Source organism: Engystomops pustulosus, chromosome 6 (assembly GCF_040894005.1).
Source record: "Engystomops pustulosus chromosome 6, aEngPut4.maternal, whole genome shotgun sequence".
Taxonomy (NCBI): domain Eukaryota; kingdom Metazoa; phylum Chordata; class Amphibia; order Anura; family Leptodactylidae; genus Engystomops; species Engystomops pustulosus.
In genome coordinates this window covers 120336768-120353245 of record NC_092416.1, presented here as the reverse complement: position 1 = coordinate 120353245, position 16478 = coordinate 120336768, and the positions used below count along the sequence as shown (strand labels likewise).

Below are 16478 nucleotides of genomic sequence, written 5' to 3'. Positions count from 1 at the left end.
TTTGAAGTTGGAGAGCGAGAAATGAGCCGAAAACCCTGCGTCCTTAAGGGGTTAAGAGGCTCCACTGCTCTCCATTCATTACCTGTAGTAATGGCTCCCGTTTAAACCTGTGATCAGAATAATAGACACCTTTCCACAACCTCAAACAGTCACACTCCAAACTCCACTATGGTGAAGAGCAAAGAGCTGCCGAACTACAGCAAAAATAAAATTGTAGCCCTGCACCAGGCTGGGAAGACAATCTGCAATAAGCAAGCAGCTTAGTGTGAAGAAATCAACTGTGGGAGCAATAATTAGAAAATAGAAGACATACAAAACCACTGATAATCTCCCTTGATCAGGGGATCCACACAACATCTCAACAAGTGGGGGCAAAATTATTACAAGAACTGTGAACAAAAATCCCAGGACTACTAGGGGGACAAAGTGAATGATCTGCAGAAAGCTAGCACCAATGTAACAATGTATCATGTGATCAGTACAGGTGGTCCCCTGCTTAAGAACACTCGACTTACATACGACCCCTAGTTACAAACGGACCTCTGGATGTTGGTAATTTACTGTACTTTAGTCTGAGGCTACAATAATCAGCTATAACAGTTATCACAGGGGTCTGTAATGAAGCTTTATTGTTAATCCTGATTCTTATGACTACCCAAAATATTTAAAATCCAATTGTCACAGAGACCAAAAAAGTTCTGGCTGGGATTACAATGATTAAATATACAGTACTGACTTACATACAAATTCAACTTAAGAAAAAACCTACAGAGCCTATCTTGTATGTAACCCGGGGACAGCCTGTTACTCCATTATACTGCTATTCTGAAAAGATCCAGCCCAATGAGTCACTGCAGCCCTCAAAAGACACATGCACGTGCATACATACAATTTGGCAACTCAGGAGACCCTACCGTGACTGAAGGGGCTGGATCTGCTCAGTACAGCAGCTTGAATCCAGGTAACGTGATACAATAATGAGCCTAATCTCAAGTGGTGAAGACCACATGACTAAGAGTAAACACATCAATGCATGTCTTTGAGAAGGTACTGCTTCCTGTTGCATCATACATGATCATGGGTGTGAGGCGCAAAGAGAAGAGACATCATTCACGACGGATTACAATGCAGTGTCTTGATGTCATCCAAATCCCTTTAAGCTAATGGCTTAAACTGTATTTGATAATTACACCTTGGTGATCCAGAAGGAAACAGAAAAGTAAAATTGCACTGTAATTCTCCACTGACTGGATCTCATCATACCATAAGGATCAGCATCAACCAAGATGAATATTGGAATCTGGAAAACGTCCCACAACTTTCGTACAAACAGTCTTGTGTTCAGATCTGGGACTCCTTTCCCCTGGAAACACAATAAAAGAATGTGCCAATTACATGGGGCCTGTAGAGGGCTACCATGAAACAGGAGCACACACTTACTGTAATAAGGATACAAGGGCCACACTTTCCACAAAAATTATCATCAAGTAGTCTTTGGAAAGTTGCGTCTTTTTCAATAATCAGAACAAAGCGAGCAGTGGTTCTTAGGTCTTATGTGTTAAAGAAAGTATCACTATATACATGGATTAACATTAATCATTTATATTTTAGGATTTAAAGGACAACTGCCATCAGTTTTACTGACTGGGTGGGACTGCTAGCGCAATGAGGGGAGTGAAAGAATTAAAATACAAGGTGCTCTGGTGATGTAGCCTGAGCTCCCCATGCCAATGAGAATAATTTTTATAACTCTATATTGCCGCAATCACAGCATATAGAGTTCTAATAAAAGAAGTCCTGAGGAACATCTTTCCTCAGGAATTTCTTAGTAGCAAACGTCTACCAACAGTAAACTTTAATATATACTTCAATTGTTATTGTTCAACTACATGTTTAACAGATACTGGTAGTCAATCTTTCAAGGTAGACATTGCAGTATGTGCATTTGTCATAGTTTTATTCTTTTGATATAATTTTTTTGCCATAGAATCCTTTACAGTAGGCAGATTACACATTTATAGACTCCACATATATTTGGAAGTGATGAATCATTGCTCTATATGGGCTTGTAAGAATGTATCTTCTCACTTGAAAGTTTTCACTTTACATCTGGAACTTAAAGGATACTTGTTACTCCTTCAACATTTGCTGGCACCAGAACCCCCTAAAAGCAAAGGAAGGGTGTTTATTTCATACTTATGTCATAAGTCAATCCTCATGACCCTATTCTTGATTAAAGAATTAGTGACACCGGTGATACCTCTTCTTCAGATAAATATAGGATAGGCATCGAAAGACTCTAAATAGACGTGCTTATTAAAGGAATTGATTCAAAATAAGATACATTTAACAAAGAAAGAAAATAGATTAAAAAAAAATAAAACCATTAAACGGCAATAATGTAGCTACAATATTAAGATGAATACATAAAAGCAGCCTCATGCACACAACTGTATGGTCTTTTCTGTTCTGTATATACTGCTTTATTCTGGCTGTAAATACGGGACGTATTGCATCAGTATGGCAACGTATCGCACCGTATCCCTATAAAATACGGTGGGCTGGCAGATGGTGGCTGCCTGACTATTGGCTGGCTGGCAGAATGCACCTGCCACTAGTTCTGGATACTGTCTGTATTTTAATTGTTCACATTGACTTCTATGGGTCACACAGAATGGAAATACGGTGGTAAATAGGACATGCTCTATATTTTTATACAGCTCGGTACGGTGGATGTACATGTACATGGATGGCTGTATTGCCCATTGGAATGCATGGGGCAGTATTCCGGCCGTATATACGGCCATTTTTATACGGTGGTGTGCATGAGGCCTAAGGGATCGATATCTATAAGGCAAAGGAAAAGTATACAAAATAGTACAGCAGTGCAATTTTGTATCAGACACAGGAGATCAAGATGAATTCAAAATAGTATATACAAATATATATAAAAGGAAAAATAAAACAATATTGCAGCAGGGATCAAGGCTCATACAATTTATTTATGTCCCAAACTCCTAAGAGGTTATACCTCCTACTGTTAACCTGCCCCCAGATACTCAGGCTGCATTCACACAACCATAGGGGGACGTATATATACAGCCACAATCTTGCGGCTGTACATATGTCACCCCCCCCACCCCCCATAAGCCAGCAATAGGCGCACGGAGCAATACGGTGCAGCACGCGTGTGGCACCGTACCTCTCGGAACATGGGCAAAAGATAGGACATGTCCTAGCTTTCCCCCTTGTTACGGCGCCGTGCCTCGCAATGTAGAGGGGAGGGGTCACTACTCCTCCTCTCCATCACGTCGAAAGTATGCCCGCCAGTGAATGTGGCCTCAGACTTTCTGTACTACACTGCAGACTGACTGGTGGCAGCTATACTATGCTGAGCTGTGAACTGACTGGTGGCAGTTATACAATGCTGCACTGTGGACTGACTGATGGCAGTTATACTGTGCTGCACTGTGGACTGATTGGTGGCAGTTATACTGTGCTGCACTGTGGACTGACTGATGGCAGTTATACCGTGCTGCACTGTGTAATGACTGATGGCAGTTATACTGTGCTGCACTGTGGACTGACTGATGGCAGTTATACCACGCTGCACTGCAGACTGACTGATGGCAGTTATACTGTGCTGCAATGTGGACTGACTGATGGCAGTTATACTGTGCTGCACTGTGTACTGACTGATGGCAGTTATACTGTGCTGCACGGTGGACTGACTGATGGCAGTTATACTATGCTGTGGACTGACTGATGGCAGTTATACTATGCTGTGGACTGACTGATGGCAGTTATACCACGCTGCACTGCGGACTGACTGATGGCAGTTATACTGTGCTGCAATGTGGACTGACTGGTGGCAGTTATACTGTGTTGCACTGTGTACTAACTGATGGCAGTTATACTGTGCTGCACGGTGGACTGACTGATGGCAGTTATACTATGCTGTGGACTGACTGATGGCAGTTATACTATGCTGTGAACTGACTGATGGCAGTTATACCACGCTGCACTGCGGACTGATGGCAGTTATACTGTACTGCAATGTGGACTGACTGGTGGCAGTTATACTGTGCTGCACTGTGTACTGACTGATGGCAGTTATACTGTGCTGCACTGTGGACTGACTGATGGCAGTTATACTGTGCTGCACTGTGGACTGACTGATGGCAGTTGTAATGTGCTGCACTGTGGACTGACTGATGGCAGTTATAATGTGCTGCACTGTGGACTCGCTGGTGGCAGTTATAGTGTGCTGCACTGTGGACAGACTGATGGCAGTTACACTGTGCTGCAATGTGGACTGATTGGTGGCAGTTATACTGTGCTGCAATTTGGACTGACTGGTGGCAGTTATACTGTGCTGCAATGTGGACTGACTGGTGGCAGTTATACTGTGCTGCAATTTGGACTGACTGATGGCAGTTATACTGTGCTGCACTGTGGACTGACTGGTGGCAGTTATACTGTGCTGCACTGTGGACTGACTGGTGGCAGTTATACTGTGCTGCACTGTGGACTGACTGGTGGCAGTTGTAATCTGCTGCACTGTGGACTGACTGATGACAGTTATAATGTGCTGCACTGTGGACTCACTGGTGGCAGTTATACTGTGCTGCACTGTGGACTGACTGATGGCAGTTATAATCTGCTGCACTGTGGACTGACTGGTGGCAGTTATACTGTGCTGCAATGTGGATTAACTGTTGGTATTTATACTATGCTGCACTGTGGACTCAATGGTGGCAGTTATAATGTGCTGCACTGTGGACTGACTGATGGCTGTGGATGGGAACTGACTGGTGGTTGTGTAGAGACAGTGATAGTAGTGCTAAGGCAGCTAAAGCAACACCAGGGTTGCACCAAATTCTTCATTAGTATAGTGTATGGATTTTAACTTATGTCCTATATGATGCAATGTGCAGTGTGCAATTTGATGGTCAAGTTTCTAAGTGAATTTCCTGGAGTGCCCACAGAATTTTCTAGTGCACAGCCTAGGCCATGACCCCTTTTACAGAGACCACACTCTTTTCTGAGAAAACTGCCTGAAAATGATCTAAAATGTTTAAAGGGGCTGGCCACTTTATCTCATGTTTATGTGTGCAAGTGTGGGGGCCGGATTTTAGGTAATTTACCAATATACATCTATCAAAATTTCTGCTCTGCTTTCTTGATATGTTAAGTGAAGTCTCCTGTCTTTTACTTCATCAGCCAGATATTAATGTCTGTAAAATGGCTGCAGATGGAGGGTCATGTGATCTTATCTGTCCATGACCTGACATCTGCCGCCATTTTATGGACAGGAATGTGTGGCTGATGAGGTACAAGACAGGAGGCTTCACTTCATATATCAAGAAAGTGGTGCTCAACTATCAATAGATGTATATTGTGTAAGAGTGTGAACCTAGGGGGCGCTGGAGAGCGACCCACAACCAGGGTTGAAAAGGACCTTGACCACTCCCATCCCTGGCCAACTCCAGAGGGAGAGCTCACAGCAAGCCAGTGCTGTGTGTCCTGCAGTCAGCAGGAGGACTTGGGACCGGTTGGAGACAGACAGGTGGTCTGTCCCAAGAGGACTGGGATCCAGTAAGGACATTGTTTTGTTTGAGCTCACTGAGAGCCAGAGCGCTGAGGAGGAACCCCAGCAGTGTTCCTTGAACCTAGAAGGGAGTTAGAGTTCAAGAAGTGAGGTAGTGCCTTAAGTAGAGGCTAAGCTGTTTATTATTTTTGTTCCTGTAAATGTTTTAAAGCTGAATAAAGCCGTTTTCTTTTGGATTGCTACAAGCTCCTACGTTACTGTTTTTGGCGCTCAGCACCACAAAAGTCGCCTGTGAGGTCCAGAAGCTTCTACCTTTGATGCCAAGTTACCCCCAAACCCTACAATTGGTAAATTACTTAATATTTTGCCCCCACTCTTACACATACATTACAAAAAACATGAGGTAAAGTGGTCAACCCCTTTAATAAATAGGGCACTTGGCATTACAGGTCCAAACTACTCCTAAATTCTGGTGTAGACAAATTGATAAATCTCTCCCCATTGACAATAAGGAGTCCTCACCGAGGTGTTAAAGCTGCAGTCCACTTTAGTCCCATCTTGCTCTATGTATAGCAGATTACCAGCCACACAGCCCTTGGAGGTGGAAAGCTGGAGATGAAAATAATACTACTATTCAATAACAAGGCTTTTTATTTGATTTAACTACTGAAAGATCAATAAGAAAACTGATCCTTTCTAAGGACATACAATATGCAAGCTTCTTCTTGGGGCCTTCAACATACAGGAAATATCTGTTATGATACTGTCCACTGTAGTCTGGCTGCCATAAAGCTGAACGTTTTCATAAAAAATGTCCCTGGGGTGAAGAAACACATATAAACTATTAAAGAGCTAAGTATTAACTTGATAATGCAAATCGGTGCAGTACTAAGTTTCAAAGCCATAAAAAAAAGCCCCAGCTGTCAAAGACCATCTCAAGTTCTATTGCCCGATAAATCTTATAGAAGAGTGGCATATTGGGCCCTCTGAAGTGCCAGGGACTTCACCCTCTATGCCCCTCATACTACTGTTAGTCTATCTAGAATCTATGCAGTGCATGAACATACCTCTTAGTGGCATATGTACTGGTCTGCAGAAGTTTGTAGATCACAGACAGGATTTTCATGGTGAGAGCTGAAGATGATAAGAGTTTTGTGACTTTTTCAGCTGATTTTCAAATATTTTGCAAGATTTTTGATGTTTATACCATTAAGAAAAGTGGGCAGTGATTATCTGGTGTATCTGTCTAAGCACCAGATTTACTTATTAGCAGGATGTGTACATTAAAAATTAACTTTTATTCTTTATCAAGTAAAATATTCCCAAAAGGTAAAGTGCAATATCAGCTCACCAGTCACCAGAACTGGGTAGAGAGAGCCACGAAAAGCTTACATCATTAAATATGTTTCATTGGTTCAAATGTAAACATAAACCGAATATTGATTACTGACATTTAAACAGGGACCAGCAAAAGAGTAATTAGATTAGATCTCACCAGTCTTGTGCGTGATGGTTCTTGATCCAGGGAGGTATTCCAGGAGCGTAGAGCCTAGAAATCCCTACACTTGTATGATCACCTGGTGTCCCCGTTGCTCCTGTCCTGACAAGGACAGTCCCAATGCTGTCCCTAGTAGCAGCTGTTAATCCCTACTTACTGTGTGTTGTATGCTCCCTACGCGTTTCATGTATCATAGGATACAATCATCAGGGGATAGATTAAATCATTGGCCCCCATCTGCTGATGTAGCTGTTAATGCTGTACTGAGCTAGATAGGGATCAGAGAGGGAATAAGCACGAGCGTGGCTCATGTGCTGGTTAAGAATATAGACAGTATGCAAGAATATAGACGTGCAGTGGCTCCTATATTCACTAGCGGTCCAGTGTGGTGACTAGACTGTATGGCGTGGGCGCCATGTTTAGTGTGCTCACCGTATTTAAAGCGAATATCATCCACCCTCGTTACGGGTCACGCTCCTGATTGGCCGGGATCGCGAGCTCGTCATCAAGTGGGAGGAGTCACCTTGTGGCTGAACTCCGTGAGAGGGGGCTGTGCTTCCCCATGACATCACATGAAGTCCGCCTATCACGCTCCCTTCCCTGCTAGTGGGCGTTACTACAGGTGTGTCCTTGCAACAGAAGAGGGAAAGGGGGCGTGCTGTTTACTCTCACCATGGAGATTGTATTGCATTGTCCGGCTCTTCATTCACTAGGTGTCTTATGCCACGCAATGCCTGTACAGGCTCATTGTTTAAGCTATCCATGGATCGTAATAGATATAGAAAATATGTAAAATTGATTTTTAGCTGGTACTATACAAAGCAAGTTTCACAGAGAAGGCTGTGCATAGAGGACAATGGATTATTCATTAGAGTGTCGACAGGTAAGTCCTCGAGCAGAGAAATATATACACGGCTCTTGTGCTATCCTTATAGAAGCTGTGGAACAATTAGAGCCTATAAACTGTGCCACATATTCATCCATGAAGGAGCGCAATTCAGTTCAGAGATTTTACAAAAAGCACCCAAAGTTTTGCATCTCGTTCAATCCCTTTGGGGCTACTGTGTCCAACAGGAAGATCCACCTAGTCTCCTGTTGCAGGACCAATTTGTCCCAGTTACCCCCCCTAGGAGGTTTTCTAATCAGTTTTATACCATGGAAGCGAATTTTATCTGCATCACCACTGTGGACCGTGTTCACATGGCGGGCCAGTGGTGTGTCCCTCCTGTGTGTTATATCTCCCAGGTGTGCTCCAATTCTCCTCCTGAATTCGCAAATCGTTTTCCCGACATATTCGATTCCACACTCACAGATTACTCTGTAAACCACTCCCTCTGATCTACAATTGATGAATTGTTGTATGGTGTATACATTACCTGTTACTGAGGATGTGAAAGACTTGCATCTACTCATATAGGGGCAAGCTATGCACCCACTACACTGAAAATTTCCTGTCATTTTGCTTTTTTCTAGCCAGGTGGGGTCACGGTACTCGGTATAGTGGCTATGAACCAAACTATCCTTCAGTGATCGACCCTTTTTATATGTAATTGTGGGATATGTACTGATGACATCTCGCAAATCGGGGTCCATCACCAGTATATCCCAGTGTTTGTGTAGTATCTTTTTGGCAGCTTCTGCCCCATTGTTGAAGGTTGTTATTAGTCTAATGGTTTTTTCCTCCTTTTTTGTCTGCTCCTTTTTGAGCAGTTCACTACGGTCCTTCTTCAGAGCATGTTGGAATGCTGCTCTTAGGATGTAGTCAGGGTACCCCCTTTCCTGAAACCTATGACGTAGATCCTTGGCTTGTTTTATAAATATTTCAGTGGTGGAACAATTCCTTCTGAGGCGTAGACATTGCCCCTTAGGGATTCCACGTTTTAAAGGGGTTGGGTGGCTACTTTCCCATCGTAATAGGGAGTTCGTAGAAGTGGCCTTACGATGTACCTCTGTAAGGATGGTCCCCTTTATATCTTTGGAAATCGACACGTCCAGAAATGGGAGAGTGGTTTCGGAGCATTCATGAGTGAAACTGAGTCCTATTGTATTGTCGTTTAGTTTGGATACAAACTCTACAAAAGAGGTGGATGACCCCTGCCAGATCACTAGGACATCATCGATGTACCTGTGCCAGGCATCGATGTTGAGGGTATTATGTGAGTTTGTTTCTGAAAAGACACATGTTTCCTCCCACCAGCCCAGGAGCAAGTTTGCGTAGGTTGGCGCACAAGGCCAACCCATCGCGGTGCTCCTGAGCTGGTGGTAGAATTTGCCGTTAAACACAAAAAAGTTCCGTGTAAGACAGAACTCTTAGGACTTCAAGATGAATTGGTTGTGTTGTTCTTGCTGTGTACCTCTTGATCTTAGGAAATGGGCTACTGCATGTAAGCCCATTTCGTGGGGGATTGAAGAGTACAACGCCTCGACATCTATACTCCCCAATATGTGTTCTTTTTCGAGGGTAATTCCTTCTATTTTAGACAAGAGATCAAGGGTATCTCGTGTATAGGAGGGGAGTGCCACTACGAAGTCACGTAGGACTTTGTCCAAGTATATTCCCAGGTTTTGGGTTATATTACCCACTTCTGATACGATTGGGCGGCCCCTTAAAGGGGTACTCCCTTTATGAATCTTCGGGAGACTGTAAAGGTAGCCACCACTGGATTCTGAGGAAGCAAAAATTTGTATTCAGAATCATCTATTAGACCCTCTGATTTGGCTCGGAGTAATAGCGATTTTAGTTCCTTTAGATATCCTTCCGTCAGGTTATTTTGGAGGATCTCATAGGATTCTCTATCTTTTAGTAGGTCTAGGCACATATCTCTGTATTTACAAGTGTCCATGACCACCGTGTTTCCACCCTTATCTCAGGGTTTAATTGTTATTGATGATTCTCCCTCAAGATCACCAGATTTAGGACCAGATTTAGCAAATGTGGCTTTTCTAAAAGCAAATAAATTAGTTGAAAAACAATTCCTTTAAGTGGTTGGAGTAGAAATTGTAAATAAATTGAAATTTATTGTGATTAATTTGGCACAAATTATGCCAGCAAGATTCCACCAAAACTGACTTCATCAATTTTCCTCTTGATAAACTTCCCCCTGTGAGCCCACTACACTACACCATACTGGAGGGAGCAAGGGACTTGTAAGGTGTACTGGGGAGCATCAGACAAGAGCATATACTGCATGTCATGTTCAACAGTGACTACTGAACAACAGAGACTGCTCTGAGTTGCCAGGTATAAACAATAATAGTTTCAATTATGCTGGAAAAACTGCAGGAACTGTGATTTTGGCAAAAAAAAATAAGTGAATATGGGTGGGGTGTGGGGGGAGAGTCATGTAGTTGTATGAGAATCAAAAGGAAACTGTGCTGGAATCCAGAAATGAGAGTGGAACCATTTGGGGAGCAGAAATGAACGGAAGGGCATACTGAGGAATTCTAGAGGAATAGTATTTTGGGGACCAGAAATAAAAGCTATTGTGCTGGCAACTGGGAATAGAGGTAAAAAAGTTAATTCAGTTGGAACTGCTCGCTGTGCTTGTAAGAAGCTCTCATGCTCCCTGTCCAGGATAGAGAAAGCTTCTCTCACTCAAATAATTGGGACCAACCACATTTATGGTGAGGGACATACTGTTCAAAAAGGGCATCGGTCTTTCTGCCTTGTGTTTTTATGTTTGACTTTTTTGTGGAGACACTCGTATTGTCTTCTTACTGCGTGGTCAATGGCATTAATATTTTATTTTTCAATAAATACTTTCCTGTGTAATTATCGCACCTTGTCCCCAATGCTCCTTTGTCATTAGAGTTATTTATTTCTAAAAAGATTCATTATTCTTCACAAACTATAATTTCTTAAGGTAATATGATGTAATTTGGTTTTTCCAGAATTTTTTCTATGGTCGTTACATTTTTCCCAGTCATTCAAACTTTGGAAACCAATAATTGTTTTATGCCACCCCTGCAAGGGCTTTTCTTTTATCTATGTTATTCAGTTTTTTTTTTTTATCAAAACATTTTTATTAACAGTTTTACATTTTGTAACATTAAAGGAAACCTACCACTTTAAAATGACCCCTCTGACCCACAAATACCTTAAGCTAGCTCAGGATGAGCTGATGCCGGACCATATTTTCAATTAAACCAGAAACCGCTGTATTTGTAGAAAAATTATTTTCTTGTGGTAGTAAAATCTCTCTTCGGCGCTTCTGTAAGCGTCATGCGGCGCGCACCCCGGACCCTGCTCCGCGGTCACGCTCTCGTCAGCGCCGTGTGACGTCACCGAGCTCTCGGGCACACTAGCGCATGCGCACCACCTCCTCCTGGCGCGTCGCGGCCGGATCCCATTGCGCATGGGCGAAGTATAGCGGCGAGCATAGTGGAGGTGGTCTTCTCGGTCTTCTCTCCGAAGCCTCGCGATACTACGAGGCTTCGGGACTTCGCCCATGCGCAATGGGATCCGGCCGCGACGCGCCGGGAGGAGGTGGTGCGCATGCGCTAGTGTGCCCGAGAGCTCGGTGACGTCACCGGCTCTCGGGCACAGCAAAATTAGTGACGGGAGCGGCGCTGACGACAGCGTGATCGCGGAGCAGGGTCCGGGGTGCGCGCTGTATGACGCTTATAGAAGCGCCGAAGAGAGATTTTACTACCACAAGAAAATAATTTTTCTACAAATACAGCGGTTTCTGGTTTAATTGAAAATATGGTCCGGCATCAGCTCATCCTGAGCTAGCTTAAGGTATTTGTGGGTCAGAAGGGTCATTTTAAAGTGGTAGGTTTCCTTTAAATTGCACACAGACAACACATACATTTACATCATTGGTACACAAGGACAAGAAACACAGAGCCAGCAAAACATCTGGCGCGACATATACAACATGACCTATAATCCCCCCCTCCCAGCCGGTCGCAGCCAGCTATCCCCCCATTCCCCCCCCACCCCCCAGTCCGGTGTCTTTCCCACCCTCATCTAGCAGCCGTCATAGGTTTAACCAGTATCTAGGCCCTATATGATGATGTCCCTTATATTATTAGATACTTAAGAAACCCTACTATTCGCACTAGCTAATAGGTATGATAGTCCTTGCCTAATAGATAGCAATGCTCCCGAAGGAAGGTCTGGGTGGTCTAGCCATTGACCCCATATGCTTTCAAATTTTTTTATTGCCTTTCGTTTCAAATAAACCCCATACTCCAAGCGAATAATATTGTTCATCCTATTTTTATATTCCCTAAGGGTGGGTGGTGTGCGCCTGATCCAGTGAAACAATATCTCCTTACGTGCCTGGTATAATGCCCTTTGGACCCCTATCGTTGCAGAAGTGTCCTGCATCTGTTCAGGTAATATGCCCAGAAGACGCAGTTTAGGGTCAGGCGCTATCTGAATTTGGAACACCTGATGTAGCAAGTCTAAAACCCCTTTCCAATAGTCCTCCAGTTCTCCACATTCCCACAGCATGTGTAACAGATGCGCCTCAGACTGTTGACACCTTGGACAGTTAGAGTCAGCTCTTACCCCATATTTATGCAGTATGAGGGGAGTTCTGTAGACCCTGTAAATCATAAACAGTTGGGATATGCGTTGTCCCTCACTGGGAAACAGCAGGGGGACCACTTCCAAGGCGTTCCTCCATTCGTCATCATCTATGGGGCCCATATCCACCTCCCATTTACCACGCGAGCCATACGGGAACCGGTCCAGATATTTTCCCACCAGCCAGGAATATACGAATGATATCATACCAGCTGTATCTTCCCTCTCCAATATATATGTCATCAGTATGCTAGATCGGATAGGGATTTCTTCATCACCAAATTGCGCATTTAGCGCGTGGCGTAACTGCAAGTATTGGTAGAAATGCCTATTTGTAATACTAAAATCTTCACCTATTTGCTCAAAAGATTTAAGTTTTCCCTCCTGCAATACTTGTGATATCAGTACTATCCCTTGTCTCTCCCATGGAGAAAAGCCCTCTTACGCCATAATGGACTGTATTTTGTCAAACCGCTGAGTTGCGTAAGGTCCTTAAAGGCTTTCCATACCTTGTTCATTAGTTGCAGTGTAGGGAGTGTTGTATTATATGTCTTTTGGAAACCCGCCTCTAGAGCCATCACCGGAACTGGGTATCTAGACCATTGGCAGATCAACTTGCCCGTGAATCCCTTAAAGTGCTGTAGCTGGGAGCTTATGAAATACATCCAGGGATTTGGTAAGGCTAGTCCCCCTGCATATTTTGTTCTCTGGAGGTACTCGTAACGTATACGGGCAGATTTTTGTTTCAACACCAAGGCTCTATTGACAGAATATTTTGAAAGTATCGCTGTGGTATCCAAATTGGAGTGTTATGTATAATGTATAAAACTTGGGGATGTTATTCAGTTTGTGCTAAGACAGTATTGTCTTTGGTTTGTATTGAAATCGATATTAACAAAAATTTACATAAAATTTTTTTTGCAACATTTGAGAATGTAGACATAATTAACTGATGGTTCACCTTCAAACATTGGGACAGTTATGACTGTAAAAACCAGTGTGAAGCCTTAAGACTCACCAAACCGTTGTGCAGACCTGGGGTTGTTACTTCTTATTTTTCTAGTTGTGCAATTTTTAGCCATTTGCAAACCAACAGATTCAGTAAACCTGGACAAAAAGTTGGACAAGTGTCTGTTATGTTGCCAGGATACATTAGAAGGTTTGTAAGAGTACTTTAACATTATTTCTGGAAAATGCAGTGCTCAGATGTGGTCTTTCACTTACTCTATGTTGCTCCAATTTGATCGGTTTTCAATTGTGAGAGTTGGGGATTCATTTTTAGATAGACTCTCCAAAACATCTTGGACAATGTTGTCAATGGAGGCAACAATCTGACAACTAAGAACAGAAGATCATGATGTAAAGATTTCTAGCAGTCAGAGGACATGTATTACTTGTGCTTATTACTTTCCTCCATCTGCCAGTGCAGATCAAAGATTACTGCACAGTGACATTTGACATCATCATACAGCCACAACAACACAACCATACAGTAGCACCTAGGTTCGGTTCATGTCTTGGCAGAGGTTCCATTAGGAACGTCCATAAGATAGATTGTCAACAAAGCTGGAAAAATCTTCTGGAAAAAGATAGAAAAAAAAGAACAGTTCTGATGGATGAGCACTTCCGTTAGGCGCGGTGCACACTTCATTTCATTTTCAACATGTTCAGTGTGTTCGCCAGGAAATCTCCTAACATAAATGCTAAATATGTCCTTAAAATGGTACTATCAGATGTGGGCCAAAAGGGGCCTACCTGTATGTTTCTCTCAATGTATGCCTTCTCTGTCATGCAGGCTGCATTTCACATTGCCAGTGTTTAGCTTTACGCTATAATAATAGCATTCAAGGTGAGCACATATCTATTTTGCTAAATCACATCCATGTACAAGCTCACTCTACTGCACTTGAAACTGCACCTTTTTCCTCTGTTTATCTGATCTTCTTGACTGTCTGTTCACCGGATGAGCTCTAGTCACATTCCCAGTTACACTCACCCTTCTTACTGGTAAATTTATCAAAGGCCATAACAGCCTAAGGCTATATTCACACACACATGTGCCCGCTGTACCGTAGCACTGCTCAACCGTCCCTCTCCATGAAGATATATGGCGCACGGCGGCGTAGTAGGGTGAAAGATAGGATATGTCCTATCTTTTCCCGGGTAGGGAACGGTACAGTGCTCCTCCGTACCGCGCCATGTGCGTATTGCCAGCCTATGTGGGACGTATATACAGCGGCCGTAGATACGTCCCCCACTGGTTGTGTGAATGTAGCCTGGGACTCCATTTACACTGACGTATCCCCGAATGGCTATGGCCGGGTGGGCATACGTCCAACGCCATGGAGAGGAGTAGGGGTAGCCCCTTCCCTCTCCATAGCACTGTTAAAAAACCCTAGATGGTCTAAAAATTGTAAAAAAAATAAAAATAAAAAAAAAGTACATAAAAATTTCTAATTAATTCCCTTTCCCAAGAACTGATATAAAACTAAATAAATAGTAAATATCCCTACATTGTCGGACTTTGCATGATAAATGTGGTACACGGTCTGACTGAGCACTGGAACGCCCATTTCAGTGGTGAAATGTGTTGAGTGTAGAATAGTGCAGCGGCAACACAAAAGGGTCACGGTAGACACTTCTTAAAGTCTGACTGTCATTCTTAGCAAAAAAAAACTAAAATACATAATTCTGCTCCAGGTGTCCCTGGGAATCATTCCTTAAAGTATTTTGCCTCCCGGCCCTCATTTAGTGCCTATTTTGGCCCATAGCAACCAGGGTTTCCAGCTCTCAAAAAAACTACAATCAGCAAGATGGAGGGGCGGAGTCTGCCTCCTGAGACCTCATCACAAACCCCTGCTGCTGACCAATGAGACCAGAGCTATATATCTAATATCTAACTACTTAGCCCATATCTATCTGTCTATTATCTACTCATATCTATCCGCTATCTAATATCTTTCTATCCCCTAGCCATCTATGTATATCCTATCTATATCATATCTATCTATCTATCTCCTATCCATATATCTATCTATCTGTGTATCTATATCTATCTATCTAGGTTCAGTGAAGAGGCAGCCCTCCTTGTATCCTTGTAGTGGTGAAAGGGGTGAAGCTTTATCGGAGACCCTGGCCAAGGGATCACTGGCTTCTGCACCCACCGTTAGCTGTGCTGCTCTGGATCTTCTACTTTTTATCTATCTATCTATCTATTATAATATATATATATATATATATATATATATATATATATATACACACACACTATCTATGTACCTACTTATCTAAGTAACACTCCAGCACAGCACATGAGGTCAGAGCTTGCAGACTTGGAGAGTGTCTCCTGCCACTTCCTTGTGTGAGGTGAAGGGGGGCTGCAGTTTCTGTCTGTGTGGATTATTTGCTTATACACAAGTGTGGGGAAAGCTGAGGGAAGAGATGAGAGTTTAGGTGTTTGGTTATTATATTAGTTAGGGCTTCTCCCTGCACATGACAGTGCTGGGGCAGTGAGGGTGCGTTCAGACGTTGCAGTTAAAACCGCATCGCAATCAGCTTTGAGGTGGTTTTAGGGGAAAGCTGCTCCACAAATGTCATTCACTTGTTCAGTTCATGTCTTTCACCTTTTCAATTGACAAAACTGCACCTAAAACCACCTCAAAGCTGATTGCGATGCAGTTTTAACTGCAACGTGTGAACGCACCCTGAGACATGAGGTGATCAGCTGATTGGAGGGAGAGAGATGGGGGCATGTCTCTCCCTCCGTAGTCTCTGCTGCTTTCTGAAGACGGGATGAGCTTAGCAACAGACATATGTGAGATTGCTGACATCTAGTGGAAGTCTGCAGAATACAAGAGAAAGGAGCAAGATTTGGGTAACTAATCCAATTTCAA

General features: G+C 43.1%; 1 protein-coding gene across 1 annotated transcript in view; it reads right to left on the bottom strand.

Annotated features, from left to right (window-relative positions):
- The window catches only part of SPO11 (SPO11 initiator of meiotic double strand breaks), a 46484-nt gene that overhangs the window by 8173 nt on the left and 21833 nt on the right, over positions 1-16478 (bottom strand). Inside the window, exons 3-10 of the mRNA XM_072110697.1 lie at positions 13810-13923; positions 13604-13692; positions 6619-6685; positions 6260-6368; positions 6074-6160; positions 2128-2164; positions 1441-1550; positions 1264-1363 (exon numbers count right to left, since the gene is read on the bottom strand). Of these exons, the coding sequence (XP_071966798.1) occupies positions 1264-1363; positions 1441-1550; positions 2128-2164; positions 6074-6160; positions 6260-6368; positions 6619-6685; positions 13604-13692; positions 13810-13923 (713 nt within the window). The remainder of the gene's footprint in view (positions 1-1263; positions 1364-1440; positions 1551-2127; positions 2165-6073; positions 6161-6259; positions 6369-6618; positions 6686-13603; positions 13693-13809; positions 13924-16478) is intronic.